This window comes from Monomorium pharaonis, chromosome 1 (assembly GCF_013373865.1).
Source record: "Monomorium pharaonis isolate MP-MQ-018 chromosome 1, ASM1337386v2, whole genome shotgun sequence".
NCBI lineage: Eukaryota > Metazoa > Arthropoda > Insecta > Hymenoptera > Formicidae > Monomorium > Monomorium pharaonis.
Genome location: NC_050467.1, coordinates 17,020,806 through 17,042,685, shown reverse-complemented (window position 1 = coordinate 17,042,685; position 21,880 = coordinate 17,020,806). Strand labels below are relative to the sequence as shown.

Here is a 21,880-nt window from a genome sequence, read left to right as displayed (position 1 = left end):
TTTTATATTTAAAAAATAAATTAATGTAGAATTTTTTAAGATAAAATTTCATATAAAAATAGAAAGTAGAAAAATTTCAATATTGTTTCTCAATATTTTCTTAATTGTTTTAAAAAACTAAGTTTTATATCTGATTTGTATGTAGAATTGTTATGTATGAATACATATATGTTATGTGCATTTATAACTTATAAAAGTTCATTTACAATTTCAAAATGTATTACGCAATTCATATTATAGTTTAAAATGTATACATTCGTTTATGATTGTTAATCCAGAAAACTATAAAATTAAAAGATATTATATGTACAATATAAAAAATTATTTTAAAATGTATGTATGTATGTATAACATATATAATATTGTAAATATTATACATATATGTAAAACATTATATAATATTATAATGTAATAAAAACTGGAAAAATTTATGTATTTTTCTATATGTATAACATTGTGTACAATTTAATTTTGTAAAATTAATGTGTATTATATTATGTGCAGTTAAATAAAGCAGTAAAATGGTTAATATAGAATTAAGCATTAAGTGTGACAATACAAATATTATTTTTAATAATTAAAATTCCAACAATTAAAAAAAATTTTAAGACTGCTAAAATTTTACGAATTAAATAAGTTTGCTATTTAGTAAAATAATCAATTAAATAAAAAATTAATTCTGCTACATTATTTTAAGAAAGTGCATATGCATTTTGCAATTGCATTACAATTGTGATCAAAGATGTCAGTCATATTCGTAGAATTTTGATGACTACTATAAGCAATTTTCTTAAGAAAATCAGGTCAATAATGATTGAATCAAAAGTTGTTCACACATGCACATGTATGCACACATGTATCCAATGTATATTGTTGCGACATAATTAACGAGTTAAATTTCATAACGTTGTAATGATAGGATATATATACAATCATTAAATCATCGTATGAGGCAGTGCACTTTTGATCATGACCGAGTTCAGTTCGTTTTCGGAGATATCAGTACAAAGTAAATTTTGTTATTGTATAACTTTTATACACACAATGCTTTTAGTTTATAGAATACTAAATTTAATTCAAATTAAAATTATAAAATTAATTATTCAATAAATGTTAACTACGCTTTTATTTAACTTATTTGATTTAATGTTTAAAAATTGAGTATAACATTAATATATTTATTATTTTTTAATATAACTTAATTTATATATTTCTTAATATCATATTTATTAAATTCATAAACTAATCAGTATAATTATTAATTTACATAATTTCAAATACTGATAATTTTTATTTTCTTAGTTGTTGTATAACATCCAGTAAATTGTAGCACGATTAATTAAAATAATTTACATTCTTTTCGGTTATATTATGATTTATTAAACATTATATAAATATTATAATTACAACTGTATTATTTTTTGTACAATGTAAAATTTTCTGTTTATAATCAAGGACCATAACATCAATTAAAGGAATACAATAACAGATGATTAATATGTATGAGAAAATTTTTTTGTGTCTTTTGATCTTATTTGTGATTGTCTATTCGGAGGAAGTTTCTACTGCTAGAAATGCCGAAAGTGCAGATTTTGTAAATTTAAGGTAAGTAAAATCAGTAAAACTAATTAATTAATTAAAGCAAAGAAGTTTAAATAAGAATTTTTTAATCTTTTCAGACTTGATTTTTTTCAGTCTATTAAAAAAATATTTTATAAAATATATATATATATATAAGATTTATTAAATAGAAGCACATTTAATATTAATTTAATAATTTAATAAACACCTTATGTATTAATAATATCGAATGTGTGTATACTTTACAGTGGTACGTATTCAGAACGTATTTATAAAAATAATAACGTGCTTTTTGTCATTCCATCTTTATCATTCATTAAATGTAAAACTAAGATAGAATCCATAAACATGTTCTGTGAATATCGGGCAATATGTATAAAACTACGTATAACTGAAACTAAAATACAATTAATGTAAAAACGTATATAGATTATAATATAATAATTTTATCAAGTCTGAAAAAAATTGATATAATATAGTAATAAATTTTAAATTTTAATTTTAAAATTAACAATTTATAAAATCCTATAAAATACAATATTGCAATAAAATATCAATATACAATATTGCAAAAAATAAAATTCTCTTTCTAAACTAATAAAACTACACATCAGTTTGTACATTATTTCTCGATTATTATTTGACATAATATTCGATTTTTTTAAAGCTTTATCTTAAATAACTATATTCAACTTGCGAACATAAAAGTATGTTAGTAATCATAATTGCACAACTGTTTGTCAGTACAATCATTAATGTCATTTAAGTTATGTTTCGTGCACACAATAACCTACTTTGTCACCAGAAACTGCTGAATTGAGAATTTTCAATTTAGAAGTCAGATTGGCTAGCGATATCAATGTAAGAAACAGATAAACTAAATATAAAATAAAAAAGACGTACTTCAAATATAAAATAATTTTCCATCTATATATACGCAGAAAAAATATCATTCTCATACTAAAAAAAGCGATTACTCAATTTCAGTTTTTTTTTTCTCTAAATGGTTATCTTTTATCATCAATTTTATTCAAAATATATTTTAAATTTTAATAATTCTAGTAATACATCAAGAATATTAAGTTAAAACAAACATTTGATTTGCTTATTATCGTCCCTTTTCTTTAATAAAATTTTATATTCTTCGAAAGAGTATAAATTCTTTTTGTAAGTATATAATTATAAGTTTTCCTAAAACTATTTATCAAGAAAATATTCTCTTATCAAGAAAATATTCTTACAGATAGATATCTATTTCTTGTTTTAATAAAGTATATTAAGTAATCGCTTGTTTGAGTTAATAAAATTCATAGTTTTGTGTGTAATTTAAATAAATTATTCAAACAATTAAAGTTATTATCAATGTTTTATTAATTTACATAATTGTCATATTTTATACATTACTTTTTAAACAAATAAACAATTTTTTTCTGTATATACATATTTTTACTTCTAGATTATCAACAAGTCTACCTTATCCATCAATGCATAATGACGAACCTCTCGTAAAAGATAATTCAAAGAGATCGCTTGTTTTACTAATGCCACTATCACAGACACAAAATGAACATAAAAAGCCAAAAGAAATAGTACAAAAAACAAAGCGTTGCGATACACGACATCGGAAAAATAAATTAATGTTATTATCGGCAAAGAAAGATAGTAACAGAAAGAGAACCACTGATAAGAATATCAACGTAGAAATCTCTAAACAAAATTCAGATGATCATATCGTGAATAAAGCAAAATATTCACAGGAGAACTCGGATACATCAAAAAGAATGGTAGATGATACATATGAAGATAAAATGCTTCTGCGAGCTCTTAAGGACAATTTAAATGTGGAGGATGTAATTGTAAATTTGAAATCTCAAGAAAAGACAAAGAAATGTAATTCAGAAAAATATATTTGTCATTGCAAAGAAGATGATTCTTTCTCTAGCTCATCAGAGGAAAGTTTTTCAAAAATGTTAAGTTCCTCTAAAACAGACAAACCCGAAAGGGCAAATCATCAGAGATTAATAAAATATAAAAACACGAAACCAGACATCTTACAACAAAAATTATACCACGAAAGTCCTTACAAATTGCCCTTCCCTAATCTAATCGATTATTTTGCAGTACAACCTTATCAAGAAAATCTAAACTATATTCCTCCTGTACCAATTATATATGAAATAACGCCAAATGTTTCACCTCACATGATTGGAAATGAAAAAAAATATGTCGGAATGCCATTTACTTCATTTGAGGACACACCAAATTATTTAGGTGAAAATAGTCAATATCAACCGATTCATCAAAAACCATATCTTTGCTCATCTGTAACTGAAAAACCACAAATTGAAAATTCCATATCAGTTACTTCACCTTCGACAAACTATATTGATGCATCAACTAATAAAGAAACAACAAATGATCTTGAATCAAACAATTCGATTGCTATCACCAAAGAGGATCAAGAAGGTTCTACTAAATTAACTACAGAAACTCTAAATTCAGATGCTAGATCAGTTCATTCAGAAACAGAAACTAATTTATATCTTAATTATCCAACTAATGTAAATAAAGAAAGTAACACTATAAGTCCTGTTGATTTAGATAAAGTTGTGCATAAATCAGAAGATTATGCAGAACAGACCGAAAAAAATCCAAATAATAATTTGTCAGATTATGTTGGTATAAGCAGCACCCCATCCATTATCTTCGATGAAACGAACGACGGAAAATTTATAAGCATGAAAGAATGCATACAGCTATTTGGTCGCGACGTGTGCGTACTCAGTGCGACATCGCCAAGAAAGTTTGCTAAACCGGCGCAAAACAACAATCCCGAGAAGTATCCTATTAGAATTCCGGAATATGTCACACAAATGTCCACCAAACAAGAAACAACATTGAGCAGCACCAATTACGCGGATAAATTCAAAACATCTGACCAAAGAAACTCTGCATCAGAAACAAGTACCAAATCAAATGCCGATGAAGCTTCTTTACTTGACTCTCATCCACAATCTATCGAACAAATTTCTAAGCCAGACGTCAACTATAAAGATAAATCATTTAGTATTGTAAAAAATGCACATATACCAATCAAGAAATTAATGGATCCGAAAATTGATGAAACCACGAAGACGGAAAAAAATAAATTATTAGGAAAGAGCAAAAGTCATACAACTAAATTAGTATTAAACTCAAATGCTGAGGAAATAGCAAATTCAACTACAGATGAGAGATTTCTTCATCCTACTCCTTTATATGACTCTAATAATAACAAAGAAGTAAACAATTTAAAAATTAATCAACAGAATCGAGTTACAAACGGAAATTCTAATTCAAATACTTTTCAAATAGAAGAGACAACAGTTATTAATTACGATTCTAAAACTAATTTTAAAGAGAAAGAAGAAAAAGAAATAATAGGAATAGGAGCCAATACTCATTCGGGAGATATTTCTCAAGAACAACCTACAACAATGCAGTATTTCAACGATAAAAAATCAAGTAATTTAAATAATAAAGATACCACCAGCAATCTCGAAACGATTATCGATTCATCAACAAGTAGATTACCATTTTGTGACAATACTTTGCTTTTGAACTCCATCAGAAAAGTCATCAATGACTTTGCATTGGATCCTCGCTTAACCAAGACAAATAATTTTGATGAAGATATGCTTCAAACGCAAGGTAAAAATTTATTGCCAGAAATTCTGCAAATTCCACATCTAAAAAACATTTTGTCAATACCACGAATAGAGAGCACGATTGTAGAAAAGGTGAAAGATATTTTGTCCCACGTCACAGATATTCCCAGAAAAGATTTTACAAACGACTGGTCACACGGTGTGATTAAAAACACTTTGCACAGCATATTGGATGCTCTTTCCGGTTTTCAACACAACCTTCCACCGATGACATTTGAGGAGCATCAATTCAAAGACGGACAATGGAAAACCAATTTAGTGACCTTAGCACCCATTTCAGATCAAAAGTTATCGTTAGCAACACCGAAAAATTTGCAAGAGAGCATCAAGGATCTTCTGAGCTCTTCGGCAATCGCATCACAAATTGACCATCATATCGTGCGGAATATGATTGTGCAAAGCGTGAAGAACAGTTTAACCAACAAATATGATACAATAGACGATTCAATAATTCATACGCTAAATGATATTCTTCATACGTTAAAAGATTCAGAAAATACTAATGCATTAGAAAAAAGCAATGAAGTTATTAGTAATGAAGAAGATACAGACGCAATTATGCAAGAAATGCCAATAAGCAGGAAAGAAATTAACGCTGATAATTCAACATTAAAAGGCAAACAGAATCTTGACATAAAAAAGGGTGAAAAAATGGACAATAAAAAAATACAAACCACAGATTATCAGAAAACTAAGATATTAGAAAACAACGAAAATATATTGACTACTTCTGAATTTCCGTATTTGTTACATAAAGAAAAAGAAAAAGACACAACAAATAAAGCTAAAATAAAAGAACATATTAGAGATCAAACTTTGAAGAAGATAAAAAAGATAGAAGATGATGCAGAAAAGAAAGCTGAATCCCCACTGAAACCCAAAATAACTTATCACAAAGCTATTTTACAAAATAATCCTAGTGTATTGACAACTTTTGACAACAACTTTGACACAAAGGAGTATTCAACAGAGACTGAAGAATACATAAAAAATCATCACGTCGATAAAGAAAGTGATAAAAATACAATAAATCTTATGCAAGAAACTTCACCCAATTACGTACAAGTAACGAATGATGATATAACAGATATGGTAGGTATGAATGTTAAAGAGGAAGTCAAACATAAAAATGAAAAACCTATGGTTACTTCAACTGATGGGATTGATCCACTAATAATATTGGAAAGAATTAAGTTTAATCTACCACCAACTAAATATTACTCGCCGGAGATTTTAAAATACTCAACAAATCGTATTGATGATAAAAATGAAATTACGACAGCATCCACAAATTACGTGCAAGAAACTCCATTCAATTATGAACAACTGTCGGAAGGCACAATTTTACAGAATGTAGCAAAGACTAGAAATGACGGAGACAAAATGAAATCCCCATTAACAACTACATTTAATAATTTAATTTCACCTACAAATATAGAAAGTACAGATTACAAGCCTAAACTTACTTCTTTAACAGATAAAAATATTTTAGAATCACAACAGCACAATTTCACTGACGATAATATTATTAAAATCCACGAAGTTACTACGGAAGTTCAAAAAACCTATGCAAAAACTACGTACTTCAAGGCAGGACCTTCTAGCGATAGCCCAAGAATCAATTCACCCTCATTAACTTATGAAACCACAGATATACATGTAAATAACAATAATAACGAGAACAATAATAGCAACAGCGGGAATAATAATAACAAACTAATTGCAGGTAACAAGATAAGTAATACTGATAATAAAGCAAAAGAGATGATTGTTTCTTCTTCTAAATCATTCGCCACAGACGATATCTCTCCTCCCCAGTTTCCTTCAACAGCTTCCGATGACATCGCGGAACTTCAAAGATCGCAACTTTACTACGTCAGTGACGGCATGAAACTACCACTGGAGATAAAAAGATTGGAAGATGGTTCTCATGCATTATCGATCTCTAAAAATATATGCCAGCAGCTTCTAACAAGACAATGTCCCTGTTGCGTGCCGCTGCAAGGACAGATAATTCAGTCATTAAAGAGTCATCAGCAAGAAGATATGCATCCGATGACTTCAACAACTGCAGAAAAGAAAAATCAAGAAAATGTGTTTGAAAATAATATTAAAAGAGATTATAAACCATTTAACACAATTATTACGAGAAGAAACACCTTAAAAGAGTCAAAAAAAGAAGAACAAGAGGAAACTAACGCACATCATTTACGAAAACAAAATGATGATAATCCGATAATAATTTCAATGCCTGTTATCGATTTCGCAAGAAAATATAATCTATTGCTTAATTTCAATGAGAAAGGAATATTATTTAATAAAGCTGAATTGCAAAACAAAATACAAAATTATGATAAATCACTAATAAAAGAACATGAACACGATCAAACGGAAGAAAAAAATCTCAATAATTATCTCAATGTCAAGAAAAATAGATTATTGGAAAATAACGACGCAATTGATCAATTTCAAGATTTAATAAATGTTCGCGAGAAAAAGAATATTCCAAATTTCTCAATGTTTCCAATTACTCAACAAATGTCTAATTTGGGGAAGAATTCTAGAGAATTTGAGGTGCTAAAAGCAAATGCAGAAATGAATCAGTCCCAAATAGATCAAAAATTAAAATTACGTGAGGTTGAAACTGTAAACGATATTCAAAATATGAACATTGTACAAGAGACAAATCTCGAAAATCAAACAAAGATAAATCCCATTCTTCAAGGAATTAATAATCCTGAAAACTTCAAAATAGACAAAGAAATAAATTGGGATAAACTATCGAATATTGAAGAAGGTAATTATTAAATATAATACAAATTAACAAGACAAAACAATGAGAAAAAAATAACTTTGTTTTAGGTAATACCAGGCTTCTCCATAAAAAAGAAAATAGAGAGGAAGCAGAATCGATTAACAATGAATACGTTTCAGAAGTGAAAAATTTCAAAGAAAATATTGGAAAATCGTACAGACATCAACGAAATACAAATAATGTTCCAAATAAAAGGACGGAACTAATAAAATCTATGCTTTATTGGTTAAAAGATCTTTTTGTAGATAAATAAGTACATAAACAGAAATAGAGAATGGTCTTTAATAAATATGTATATAATGCTTTATATTCGTATTAAAATATTCTATATATACATATATTTAATAATTATTGTAATGATATTTAATAATTATTGTAAATTGTATAACTTTCAATTGTAGCTTTTAATTCCTATATTTTGCAGGTATCAATAATTAAAATAAAACTAATTGTATTATTAAATATTGTTAATGAAATAAAATACAATATTTTTTTCAAAAAAATTGTCCTTCTACTTAAATAATATTTAATAACTTTTATCTTAAAATTCTATATCAAAATTGAGGTAAATATACCGATTAGGGGAGCCCGGCCCGATAACCTTGGCTTTGACATATGTTGAGCTCCTCCCCCTGCACACCCTCCCATTTTTTCCTAACCTAACCCAAACATTTTAAATTCGCTATTTGGCCATAATTTCAAATCTAATGTCGCAAACCCTTATGGTAAAGTATACAAGTGTGAACGTCGTTTCGCTCTGTAAGCAGGGGAGGAGGGTGAACCTCGCTACACGTGGAAAGTTGCAAACTCATCTGATATACTCCTATACTGAATAATTATATGTCGTAATTATGAAACTTTTTTTGTTAATAACTTTTTAACGAATCACGAGCGACGACTAAAATCTTTTCAATGTCACTCAGGAGGGTGACCTTGACAACATATGTCAAGGCCAAGGTTATCGGGCCGGGTTCCCTTAAATGGTATATTTACCAAAATTGAAGTTTCCTGAAAAAAAAAACCAAACGTCTTTTTTTAAAATAATGGATTGATTAAAGTTGATTGATTCAAATGACAAATCTTTATTAAAATGCAAACAATTACATTTTGGCCCTCACTTTGGGCCCCTTTCAAGTACATGTCACATGACTAAATAAAAATACCAATTTGACATTTTTAGTGACGTTCTATTGATGCTAAAAATGACTATCAAATGTCAGCATGAAAACTCTAATACAAATTTTAACCGAAACATCATATATCTGTGAGTCATATCGACAATAACATCAAATTATCGTAAATAAATTTAAAAAGTATGGATAATTAAACTCACAAACTTACGTGTTTCTCATATCAAACATAAGTGTAAAATGTTCAATCCATAAATTCTTTTAACAAAAATAAAAAACGTGAAAGAATAGTTAACATACATCATTACTGATCAGCAGTAACTTTCCTTTTGATAAGCATTCGATATAAAAAGAGCAAATATATAGCAAAAAACAAACATTTATGTAAACTTGGTGATTCGGTTATAAATAAATAGATTTAAACTATCCATATTCTTTTGTAAACTAATGTATTTGTGTTCTTTTTACTAATAAAATAATCTCGACCTTTTCTTTTACATGTATTTTTTACTATACAATATGCGTAATGCTGACCAATTAAATTCGTATGGTTATTAGAAAGATATATACTGATAAAGGATTAACAATTTTCGTGTTTTTTAACATTGTTTATACCCGGAGAGAATTTTCTCTTAAAATTTACCCTCAAAATCTAATAATTGTGGGATAATGTGTGACCTCGAGGAATTTTACTATACTTTTTAATAAAATTTACTATACTTTTAGTAAATTTTATTAGAAATTAAAATTTCTCGAGGTCACACATTATCTCACAATGATCAGATTTTGAAGGTAAATTTTAAGAGAAAATTCTCTCCGTGTCTGTTCTTTGACGCGCGTTTCTAAATAACGTGCAGCATTCCTTATAAAAATATAATACTGAACAGTATTAAATTGGCCGCAATTTAATTGGCCGTAATTTAATTGGCAGTAATTATTACTTATTTTTAGTATTGAAAGTATTAAAAGTATCAACAGCAGTATTTTTAATAGATGCTAAAAATACGTATTAATTACTAGCTAATTTAATACTGCCTAGTATTATATTTACATTTTTATAAGGGTTGTTAATAAATATATATATATATATTTATTTATTTATTTATTAACAACCCTTGCCACGTCAAGGCCAAGGTCACCATCTTATGTCCCTCTAAAAGCCATACAATTTTTATCTGAAACATTTTTCTATACAATCGCTCCCTGTAAAGTTACGAAGAGTGATAGAAAGTCATGATGAAATCAAAATGACATCAGTCGTGGATTACCGTGCGCGCCTGCATGAATAGGCAACCTGTCATACTGCTCTGTATGTTGCTGCAACACCCTGTATATACATATATATATACATATATATATAAATCAACCTGTATCGTAAGAGCATAGACATATATATTAAAATAGATTGCTTACGTACGCCACAAAGAAAAGGATAAGCCAATTATTTAGGGCTATGTGTGCCTTTTCATTCTGACGCTTAATTAATGCTTATTTTTAGCGTCAAAAAATGTCACGTGATTAAAAATAAATAATAAAAATAAAAAATATTAACTTATTAAAATGTTAATCTCTCTTAAGTGACTCATTGCATTAAAATTCATTAAATGCAATAAAATGTATTAAAATTTATTAAAACTCATTAAATTAAGTCAGTAATAAAATCTCTTAAAATTCTTTAAATTTATTTTATTAATTGGTATTTAATAATAAAAAATAAATTTTATGAATTTTAATAAACCTTAAAGAATTAACCTTAATAACTTTTAATCAATTTTAAGAATCTTATTAATTATAATTAATGCATTTTAACGCATCTTAATAATCAAGTTTCATAAAAAGTGGTCAATTAAAAGAGATTTTCGATAAAATATTTCAATAATATATTTCTATCAGAATATATTCTATCAGAGTATGATATATCATTTTCTATCAATTTTTAAAAAATAGGTTGTATAGATTATTTATGTAATGTTTTCATTATGTTTATACACATTTTTTATAATATATTATTAGATACATGTATAATATAAATAATTATTATAAATTAAATAACAATACAGAAAAAGTTAATTAAAGATTATTAATATATGACTTTATTAAGTGTATCATTGATAAATTAAAAGTACATAATATTAAAATTTAATAGAAACATAGAATATAATAAATTTAAATTTCACTATTTCTGATAAAATCTACGGAGTATTGTTTACATAGATGACATACCGTATATATATATATATATATATATATATATAGATAGATATTTTTTACTCCGTAGATTTTATCAGAAATAATGAAACTTTATTATATTCTATGTTCATATATCGTATATATGTAATGTAGATATTTATACATATTTATATTTTTTTTCGCGTAACTCGTCGAAATCTAATTTATAGTAAATTTTCTTTGAACAAAGCCATGTAGAAGCAGTAATAAATCATGAATTTTATGATATTTTTACCTAATTATTTTCATTATTTTATTATTTTTAATCCTTTAATCCTAAAAAAGATATTCCATCCCTCCAAATATAAAAATAGTTTATTAACTGAATAAAAATGATGTAATCTGTTACCTGGCAACATAACCTTGAAGGATTTGTATGATTGTATGAATAGGTAGGTTATGTCGATCAGATATCGAATTCTTTGACGTTTTCGTCGACGCGTTTTGGACATGGGTTTGTTTGGAAAATCGCAGGAAAAAAATCCTAAGGAAATGGTGAGTCATTATAAAATATTCTTTCTTACTGTTATTATGTTTGCATTAATAATATTGTAGGTTCAAGAGTGGACTCACAAATTGAGGAAGGAGGGTTATCAGCTCGACAGACAGGTTAGAGGTAAGATATGTAGATAAATTTCCAAGAAATATTCTCAAAATCGAAAAATATAATGACAATTTAGCCAGTAAAAATCTTAATATAATATCTTAGTAATAAAATTTTATTCTTAATCTTAGAATGTCAAAATATTCAACTTGATACGTTACACATGAAAATATTGAAATGTGTCTAATGAATGTTGTCTCAATTTTTACATTAGAAAAAATCTTAATAAAATCTGAAAAAATATATATTTAGAAAAATTTTTAAGAACACTTTACTTTTTAGAATTCTCTAAATTAATTTAATCCTCTTTTTTTACATATTTTTAAAAAATAAGTTCTAGATACTATTTATTTAATTTATGCTTTTTTTCCAAGCAATTCAGAGAGAGGAAGAGAAAGTAAAACGTTCTATGAAAGAAGCAGCAAAAAAAGGAGACAAAGATGTGTGCAAAATTCTCGCAAAGGAAATTATAAGGGCTCGTAAAGCCTGCAATAAGATTTACACTTCCAAAGCACACTTAAATTCTGTATCGTTACAAATGAAAAATCAGTTGGCGACAATCAGAGTTGCTGGTTCAGTATCTAAATCTACAGAAGTGATGCAAGCAATGCAGTCTTTAGTGAGAGTACCAGAAGTAGCTGCAACTATGAGAGAAATGTCAAAAGAAATGATGAAGGCAGGTATTATTGAGGAAATGTTGGACGAAACGATGGATTCTATTGAGGATTCTGAAGATATGGAAGATGAAGCTGATGAAGAAGTTGACAAGGTACATCATAAATTAGTAATACAATGATGAAATAAAGTAAAATAATTTCTACTCTATTGCATATTTTATGAATTAAATATAATAAGATTGTACGAATGAAGATTATGATAAATAATTTTGAGAAAGAATGGTGAGTAAAATGAATTTGATTTTGGATTTTAAGTAGCAAGTAAAAATTGTATGTTTTTTTTAGTTTTAAACTGTTATATCTCATTCTAACTTAAAAAAATTTTAATTGAAATCTCAAAAAAAATTGTTGAAAAAATTAAAATAAATATATGAAGCCATTAAATATATAAGAAACTATTATGTGAACGGTTACATTAATGAAAGTATAACTATTGTAAATATTAAATATTTTTAACAATATTATGAAAATTGATTGATATATTAACTACAAATTAATAAATGAAGAGGGCTTTTCTTAAATGGAGAGTCAAAGTGGATTTTGGCGATAAAAAAGATTTTTTGCATAAATTTGATACACAATTTCTAATAGTAAAAGATATTATATTAGAATACAAAATTTTTTGACAAAAAATTTTTAAAAGACATGATGAATTATGCTCTTAAATACCATAGTTAAAAGTTAAAATACTTTTCAGGAATGCCTTTGTTTTTAGATATAATTTTTTTAGTCAAGCAAAATGTACGATTAGAGAATATGTTTTATTAAATTATATTTTATTAAATACACAAATTAATATGTTTGTAAAGTGCAACAATAATAATTTACAGTATTAGATGTTTAATAACTTTATATGCTCTGATTTTAATACTTTTTTGACAAATTAAAATTTTTTAAGATCAAAGTTAGATTGAGTAACTCAAAAGTTATAAAAAATACCATTTTTACTTGTCATTGTGGGGATTAAAATTAATCAATTTTTGATCATTCTTTCCATTAAATTTGCTATACGTAATAATGAGACAAAACTTTTATATTCTTTCTCAGATTTTATGGGAAGTAACAGCTGGCCAATTGGGTACAGCTCCTGCAGTTGTCACAGAAAATCCTGAAGTTCCTTCTACCTCTGCAGAAGAGGAAGTAGAAGAAGACGACAAAGAACTTGAAGAAATGAAGAACCGATTGCAAAGTCTTCGCAGTTAGATGAATAATTAAATAATTGAAAAATATTTGTATTATACAAATGTCAGGGAAATAAGTATCTTAATACCATTTTTATTAAATAAATAACATGTTATAAATAGTAGCACTTGCCTATTTATCATAATGTTATTTTGCTATTTTATGTAAATATTGTAATATTATAATATTGCAGCTATTTTATCGCTTTGTAGAACAAGTATTATAAGCACTGTATATCTATTTTTACACTCATTATTCAATAATTTTGTTTATACTTACAATTATGAGTAATTGTGAAGAAAAATTATGCAAATTAAAATAAGTTTAGGAGAAAGTAAATTATATTTAAAAAATTATTTAAAATTGTTAAAATCAAAATTAAGAGGAAATTAAAAAATTAATAAAATTAAACTTTTAAATATAATATTAATCTTTTATTATCTTTTTTATCTTGTAATGTACTTATAAATTTATTTATAAATGTAATTAAAAAGTCTTAAATTTGGCAATTATAATTTTTTTATCGTTTCTAAATTATTTAATATTTAGCTATTTGCTTATGAATTTTACTTAAATTTTAAATTACTTATGATTTAAAAGGAAAAAAATATACAGTTGCAGCAAACTATCCATACAGTATTAATAATTATTTAAACAATTTGTGTAATATAGTGTTGAAATTACAATACTTTATAGTGAGATGAATATTTTATGTTATGTTAAATAACATTGTTAATGCAAATAAATAAATTGTAATATAAGTATCTTATTAGTATATTAATATTTATCACATTAGTATATTATTATTGTAATAGATATTTTTACACTTATCTAAAGATGGATTTTGTTTGTTTCCTTCATTAAGCAAAAAAAATAATTTAGTCTTTCTTCAATTAAGTTTCCATTAAAAATGTATTGTGCAATTAATAGACAAAAGAAAAACATTCTTCATTCAATAAATATATGAATTAAATAGGCATTAATGTATAAGTTTTTTCACTTAACATAAATTTTATTTATAATATTATTACAATTATCATTAATATTATTAATGTCTTATATAAATACATAGTAAAAATAATATTTTTCGAACATATATATGTATATATTTCGGGAAATAGTAATTGTGTTTCTTCTTTTACAAATGATGATTTATGATGGCATATTGTGTGTGGAAGAGAGTAGAAGTAAAAATAATATATTTAATGATTAATATACAATAATATATCTAGAACTAAATCAATTATTTATATAATTTTTTTCTCTAAGATCTATGTTTGTTTTATTTGGTAAAGAAACTGTCTTTATGCTCGAAACCTAGCTCTGATTATGACTATTTCTTTTTACTAACCGTAATCAATTTCGAAAACTTGCTTTAAATTGTGATATCATTTATCAAGAATATAACTTGTAAGTGAACAAAATGTAACTTATAAAATACAAAATACGAATATTATTATTAGCTTAGAAGGAAACAAAAATATGTCCTCTTCTAACACAATTCTCTTTCATAGCACAATTTCTTTGTCAATTGACTGTAATTTTCACTACAATTTTCACATTACAATATAAGTGCTAGGTATGTAAATATATTATATATATACAATTTCGCTCAAAAGTTTCAATAAAACTTTTTAGAATAAACAAAACAAAAATTATTTGTTTTTTACATTAAATTTAGTTCACATAGCCTTTTTTACAAAAAATCGCACTTATTGAAACTTTTGAGCAATATACATGTATAGTATGTGTATGTATACACTAATTACTCTATCCATAAATAATTTTTTAAATTTCTGATATTAAATTTATTACACTTGTTAAGAAAATTTAAAAAATAATACTTTGAATTAATAGCAAAAATGATAAACTCATAATTTATGTAATTTTGTGAAAGAAAATCATAGAATTATTTTTAGAAAAGTATTTCTCAGAGTCTAAAAACTCAGTTTCAAATCGCATTCAGCGTTTTCCTCGACAATGCCCTCATTGTGACAATCATTATTTTTATTGGTCGCACAATTTTTCGCAAAGTTACATAAATTTATATTTGTATTATTTTTATTGATTCAAAATGGCTTTTAAATTTTGTTACATTTGAATCAATAGCAAACAAATATCGTTATTATCTATATTGTACAAAAAATTTATTATTAACTTTGCTTAAATCTTTGCTAGAAGTAATTAAAAAAATTGCGAGCTTATAAATATGTACCATATAATAGAAAATCAATAATTAAATTATAAAAATTGAACAAATATATTGTTAAAACATAAAAATGTTAAAATTATAATTCTATTCTTAGATTTTTTATTTTCTTTATCTTCAAAAGCTAGCTGCAATATCTTTTGTATATAGCTTTCTCTCACATTTAAATAAATAAATAAATAAGTTTTTGAACATTATCCACAATATGATAACGTAATTGAACTTATCTTGTCAAAAACACACTAGATATTTATTTTTGAAAATATCCAGCAATATCATACGTAAAGAAGGATTAAGGGTCGGTTTCACAAACTCCGGTTAAATTAACCGGCCGGTTATTCTATTGGAATTGACCAATCGCATTTATTAATTTTGCTTAACGACAAATATGATTGGTCAATTTCAAAGAAATAATCGGTCGGTTAAGGTAACCGAAGATTGTAAAACCGGTCCTAAGTTTTGGGTATTTTTCGGCTAATATATAAAAAAGTTCTGAAATGTACAAATTATATAATATCATATTAAAGAACTACTTAGTAAAATTAAAGTGGTGTATCGCTTATATAAGAAAATATTGGAAATATGAAAAATTATCTTCGAAATTCTAAGTTTAGATCTAAAAAAAGTAATTAAAACTTTTACGAATAATACGCATATAAGATATGCGCATTATTATATGAGACTTAATATCCTTTTGAAAAGTAATTATTCAAATAAATAAAATATATACGTAATTTCAGAGTTGATCAATTACCATATTAACGATTGATAATTTTAACGTTGCTCTAGTCTGTGTCGGTAGTCGACGCATCAATGGTGTCATTTTTCTGAAGAAATATTTTATCTCGCTTTTGATCGGAAACATAGTTCTTTTCATAGTTCCCGTATATTTCTTCTGTCGCCGTAGTATCTTCTTCTTCTTCGTCGTAATTTTCTTCACCTTTTCCAAATCTTCAGAATATTGCTCTGCCTGCATCAATTTAAGAGTTACTAAAGTCATTTATCATTTAATATTTATAATGATTATAATAAAAAATGTTACAAATTATAATTACAACGCAAAACTATTTTTCATTTATTTGTCCTCTAATTACATCAATTACTTTCAAAATATTTTAATTAAAATTGTTATTTTATCACAGTTATGTACAACTTGTTGTATTTAATTTATAAGGAAAGTTGTTCACGTATATAGACTTAATTGTTCTAAATTGTTAATTATTTTAATTACTTTAAAATTACTTTAAAAATATTATTAAGTTATGATAATTAAAAATAATTAATAATAACTAATAAAAAGCTAATAAAAGTCTCAGACTCAAAGTCAGATGTTGTTTACTTGAAATTTCATCTATTCGAAGCTAATTGTACAGACGTTTCGACACATTATTTTCGGTCGTGCTCAGTGTACATACAAAAAACTGAAATGCTTTTACATTACAATCGAAACTTATAAATTGGGCGCAACCTATTCCTCATGGATTCTTCGTTGTTGCCAATTATTGCGGACATAATAAGATTTTGAAACAAAGATGTTAAATTTATTACCTTAACACCTACTCTTTTATTTTAGATATGTGAATGACATTTTAATTGCAGCTTTTCTGGAGAAATTAGACAAAATTCTGAACATTGCAATTTCAAGCATGACCGACTACAATTTACATTGAAAATTGGAATAAACAATCAGAATAACTTCTTAAATGTTACAGTAGTAGTAGAGAACGATCATATTTTATTTGACATATTTAAAAGCCGACTTTCTCAGGGAGGTATCTTAATTTTTACTCCTGTCATCTATTAATGCATAAAAAAGGATAGTGCTTGAATTGACTGACAGAATGTTAGCATTATCTCATCCAAAATTTTAATAGAAAAATTGAAAAAAAGCAGAATTATTATTGGATAATAAATATCTATTAGATTTTATTTTTAAGAGTATCAATAATAGGATAAAATTTTACATCTAGGTATAAAGAATAAAAAACAAGAACTCAGAAAATGGCAACAAAAAAAAAACTTATTTTATTACCTTATGTTAAAAACGTGGCAGAGAAATTTATTTCGTTTGAAATATAAATAAATATAAACTATCGTTCAGTTTAAATAACAAAAGTTAAACAGATTTATTAAAACAAGTTAAACAAGATTTATTAAATCTAATGGAACAATGCAACGTTGCATATAAAATATCGAGTCATGACTATGAGACAACATACACAGGCCAAACAAAAAGAAAACTAATAACCAGAATAAATGAGCATGGAACAGATATGTATGATGATATCAACAAGACATGTAAGTCCCCTATTTTCCATCATAAAATTAATTTACATCACAAGTTTAATTGGAATAAAGTTAAAATTTTAGATAGGAAACTTTGTTACACGAAAAGATTAACATTGAAAGTGTTACATAAAAAGACAGCAGATCTTAATAAACAAAGTGACACGGAATATTTACCAAATATCTATTTATCGATCATAAAGACATTGTAATGTCGTTGAACTTTGAAGCATTATCCCTTGCTTTAGTTTTCATTATAAGTCAGTCCGTACTTGATCTCCGAAATAATGAGTACACGGAACACACAATTGGAAGAAATTTCGGTAAATTGGGACCTTTCTAATTTTAACAGTTTTAATCATTGACTTTAAGATAATTATTTATTATCCCATTACTTATCAGTTTTTAATAATTGCATTTTTTCTTTATTTAACTTATTTATTCAATTTTTTATTTAATTTTTCAATTTTATGTAATTTATATTAATTAATTATTCAGTATTTTTCTTTTTTATTCACTTTTTTTATTTCACTGATTTGACTATAACAATAGATTTAAATTTTACCATGACTTAATTTTTATTTACTTATTAATAATTTTTACATTCGAGTATTTTAACTGATTGACTACGACGATTTAATTAAATTTTATTATAATTTCCTCAGAATGATAATGCCCCCTTTCTATTGCAAAATGATTATCATTTTTACAATAAATAACAAAAGAATTATAGTTCTAATACGAGTGCATTACGAGGTTTACAAGTATGTTTTATTACTCTTATTTTTCGCATATTTAATTTATGACTCTGATTGTTCATGAATGTTCTAATTTCTTAATATTATTTGAATATTTCTAATTAATAACCCTATTTCAAAGAAATGCGTACACGACTTAGCGGGACTTACTGCATAGTCACAATTTAGGAAAGAAAAGAGTAGGTTGGATCCAATTTATGAGTTTTGATTGTAATGTTAAAGCGTTTTAATTTTTATGTACACTAAAAATGACCGAAAATAATGTGCCGAAACGTCTGTATAATTAGTTTCGAGTAGATGAAATTTTAAGTAAACAACATCTGACTTTGACTCTGGGAGTGTTTTTTTATTATTACTAATTCAATATAAAAACCCAGAAAAGTTTATACTTTAATTTAGAATTATTAAAAATAATTAATTTTTAAATACATTAACAATTGTATTTTTCAATATTAATTGTATTTTGTAATCATTTGTAATCACTATTAATAATAAACATGAAAATATTTAATTCAATACTAACCTGTACATCACCTTCAACATTCAACATTTCCAAAGAACGTGGAATTACTTCTTCCTGCATTTCCATTTCATTAGAATTTAGATCGGTCTCTTCTGCAGGTTCTGAAGACATTGACAGAAACTCTACTAGATTTTTATCTATATTTTGTTTTGTATTTTCTAATATAACAGAAGTTTGGCCATTATTTTTTTTCCATGTTTGTTTATTCGATTTTTTTGTCACATTCTTCAGGTTCTTTGTCTTGTTTTTGTTTTGTTTTTTTGCCTTTAACAATTTTGTTTGTTGTTGCACTTGCTGTTCTTGTTCTGGTAAGTTTATCTTAATTAGCAGGCCTGGAGGAATACTTGATAAACTGTGGACTGGTATTGGAGCACCAAGACTTGATATATCTCCAGAAAATGGTACTATAATTTTCTTAATATTTGTCTGATTATTCGTAACATTTGCAGGAATATTATTAATCGTAATCGGTTGCAACTGATCTGCCAATTGAATTTTCCAATTGGTTGCAGATGGAAGAGGTAGCTTTCTGATCATTTGATTCTCCAAATTGCTAGGAACAGGTCTAGGAATATTAATAGAAGTTGGTCTTCGGGATTTTCCTCGTTTCTTTGCCAATGGCGCAGGTTTATTGTCGATCTTGGGTTTCTTGCTAGACACTAAAGGTCTGGAACGCTTTAGAACCTTGGAAGGGTCTTCTCCAATATCTTGATCATCTTCATTTTGTTCCATAATATCTTCAGATTCGGAAATGTCTTTTATTGTAGGTACTGCGTCACATGGGCCTATTTTGTGAAAGCTTTGGCCAGTCTGAAAATGTTTGGAACAAAGTACGAGTTTGCGTATTTGATTGGGCGACATTTTAAGTAAATCTTCCCGGCCTAGGAATTGACACCAACGCAAACAGCGTCCTATTTCGTATGCTGGGAATGGATGAAACTTGTAACGTTCAATCTTGTTCCTTGGATCAGACCTTAATCGACCACAAGCTGCACAAGCCTGACTTTCTAATATTTTAACAGGCAATGGTTCCAGCTTTTTTTCTTTGTCTGGAGAGTTGAAAAGTCTCGGTTCATCCTGCAATTCGGTAATAGAAGGTCCTATTTCGTCCAATTGGTCTGGATCACGAATATTGGGAATAGCGTTATCTATTAATCTTCCTTTAAATCCTGGGACAAATTGGGCACGATCAAAATGTTTAGAGCAGATGTAGCAGAAAAGAATTTCTTTTCTTGTTAGTCTGTAATAAGAGTCCACACCAACAAAATCCAACCATTTCAAGCATCGGAATTCTTCTCCAGGAAAATGATGAAAAGTTGTTCCATCATAATCCGTTTCAGGTGGATCTCTTCGTGCTCTTCCACAAAGAACACATGTTATATTATATAAACTCTGCTTAGGATCATAAACTGACGGAATCGCTGTAGAATTTAAACGGTCAAAATAATCGTTTAGGAAATCTTGAGGTTGGAAATGCTTGGAGCAAACCATACGCTGAAGAAGCTGCTTCTTTGTAAGTTTGTAGAGATCCTCACGACCGCAAAACTCCAGCCAACGACAACAACGAGATTCGTCATTCACTGGAAAGCCGAAAAACATGTACTCTTCCTCACGATTGTTGGGATTCAGACGTGAACGTCCGCAGACAACGCAAGGATGTGGCATGATTGAAATATTGTAAATAAATTTGATTTGTATATCAAAATTGTAGTTATAACTTTCAAGTGGCTTTTAAATTGTTCATTCTTAGTTTTAGTTTGAAAATATGGTTTTGGGATCCTTTTTCTTCATGGTTGAAATAGTTCACAAATATAAAGAAATTCTTAGATCTTTCCTGTCCATAATTTGTCCAATTAAAGTTGTAACTTTCAAAGTAAACCTTTAAAAGTCTTTTTATTTATTTAAAGTTGAGTCAAAGATTAAGGTTTTAAATTCTTTTTTTCTCAAAATTTATAAAATTAATGTATCAAATTTAATACCAAAAATTCCCTCCTCATATATAATTTAGATATAATTTAAATTGCTTATCAAGATCGTGAGATTTTCAAATTTAAAGTCTTTATCATACTTTATAATTAAATTTAACTTTCAAAAATCTTTTTTGTTATAAAATGTTCTTTCTCTTCACGATTACAAATTTAAAGCAAAAATTAACTTTCAATCCGTAAATCAACTTTTC

At 26.5% G+C, this 21,880-nt stretch overlaps 3 protein-coding genes across 6 annotated transcripts; 2 read left to right on the top strand and 1 right to left on the bottom strand.

Moving 5' to 3' along the window:
* The first annotated feature begins 2 nt into the window (after window positions 1–2).
* LOC105839539 (uncharacterized protein MAL13P1.304) lies at window positions 3–8,565 on the top strand. 3 transcript variants are annotated; one of them, XM_036284641.1, is made up of 4 exons: window positions 3–1,009; window positions 1,456–1,605; window positions 3,038–8,085; window positions 8,151–8,565. In XM_036284641.1, exons 2-4 carry the CDS (start codon window positions 1,490–1,492, stop codon window positions 8,354–8,356), a joined length of 5,370 nt encoding a protein of 1,789 aa, XP_036140534.1. In that variant the 5' UTR covers window positions 3–1,009; window positions 1,456–1,489; the 3' UTR covers window positions 8,357–8,565. The 3 variants fall into 3 exon arrangements, with proteins under 3 accessions (XP_036140534.1, XP_028047773.2, XP_036140542.1); XM_028191972.2 differs by lacking the exon at window positions 3–1,009 and having other exon boundaries at window positions 1,220–1,605; XM_036284649.1 differs by lacking the exons at window positions 3–1,009; window positions 1,456–1,605 and adding an exon at window positions 2,064–2,442.
* A 1,954-nt stretch (window positions 8,566–10,519) lies between these two features.
* On the top strand, window positions 10,520–14,264 carry LOC105829756 (charged multivesicular body protein 3). 2 transcript variants are annotated; one of them, XM_036284121.1, is made up of 5 exons: window positions 10,520–10,542; window positions 11,855–11,957; window positions 12,018–12,078; window positions 12,441–12,835; window positions 13,791–14,264. In XM_036284121.1, the coding sequence occupies exons 2-5, from the start codon at window positions 11,913–11,915 to the stop codon at window positions 13,944–13,946; spliced, it is 657 nt and encodes a 218-aa protein (XP_036140014.1). In that variant the 5' UTR covers window positions 10,520–10,542; window positions 11,855–11,912; the 3' UTR covers window positions 13,947–14,264. The 2 variants fall into 2 exon arrangements, with proteins under 2 accessions (XP_036140014.1, XP_012524281.2); XM_012668827.3 differs by lacking the exon at window positions 10,520–10,542 and adding an exon at window positions 10,583–10,607.
* Window positions 14,265–15,008: 744 nt separating this feature from the next.
* On the bottom strand, window positions 15,009–21,699 carry LOC105831742. Its single transcript, XM_012672116.3, has 2 exons — window positions 19,702–21,699; window positions 15,009–17,104 (listed from the first exon to the last, which is right to left on the bottom strand). The coding sequence occupies exons 1-2, from the start codon at window positions 21,364–21,366 to the stop codon at window positions 16,871–16,873; spliced, it is 1,899 nt and encodes a 632-aa protein (XP_012527570.1). The 5' UTR covers window positions 21,367–21,699; the 3' UTR covers window positions 15,009–16,870.
* Between the last annotated feature and the right edge of the window lie 181 nt (window positions 21,700–21,880).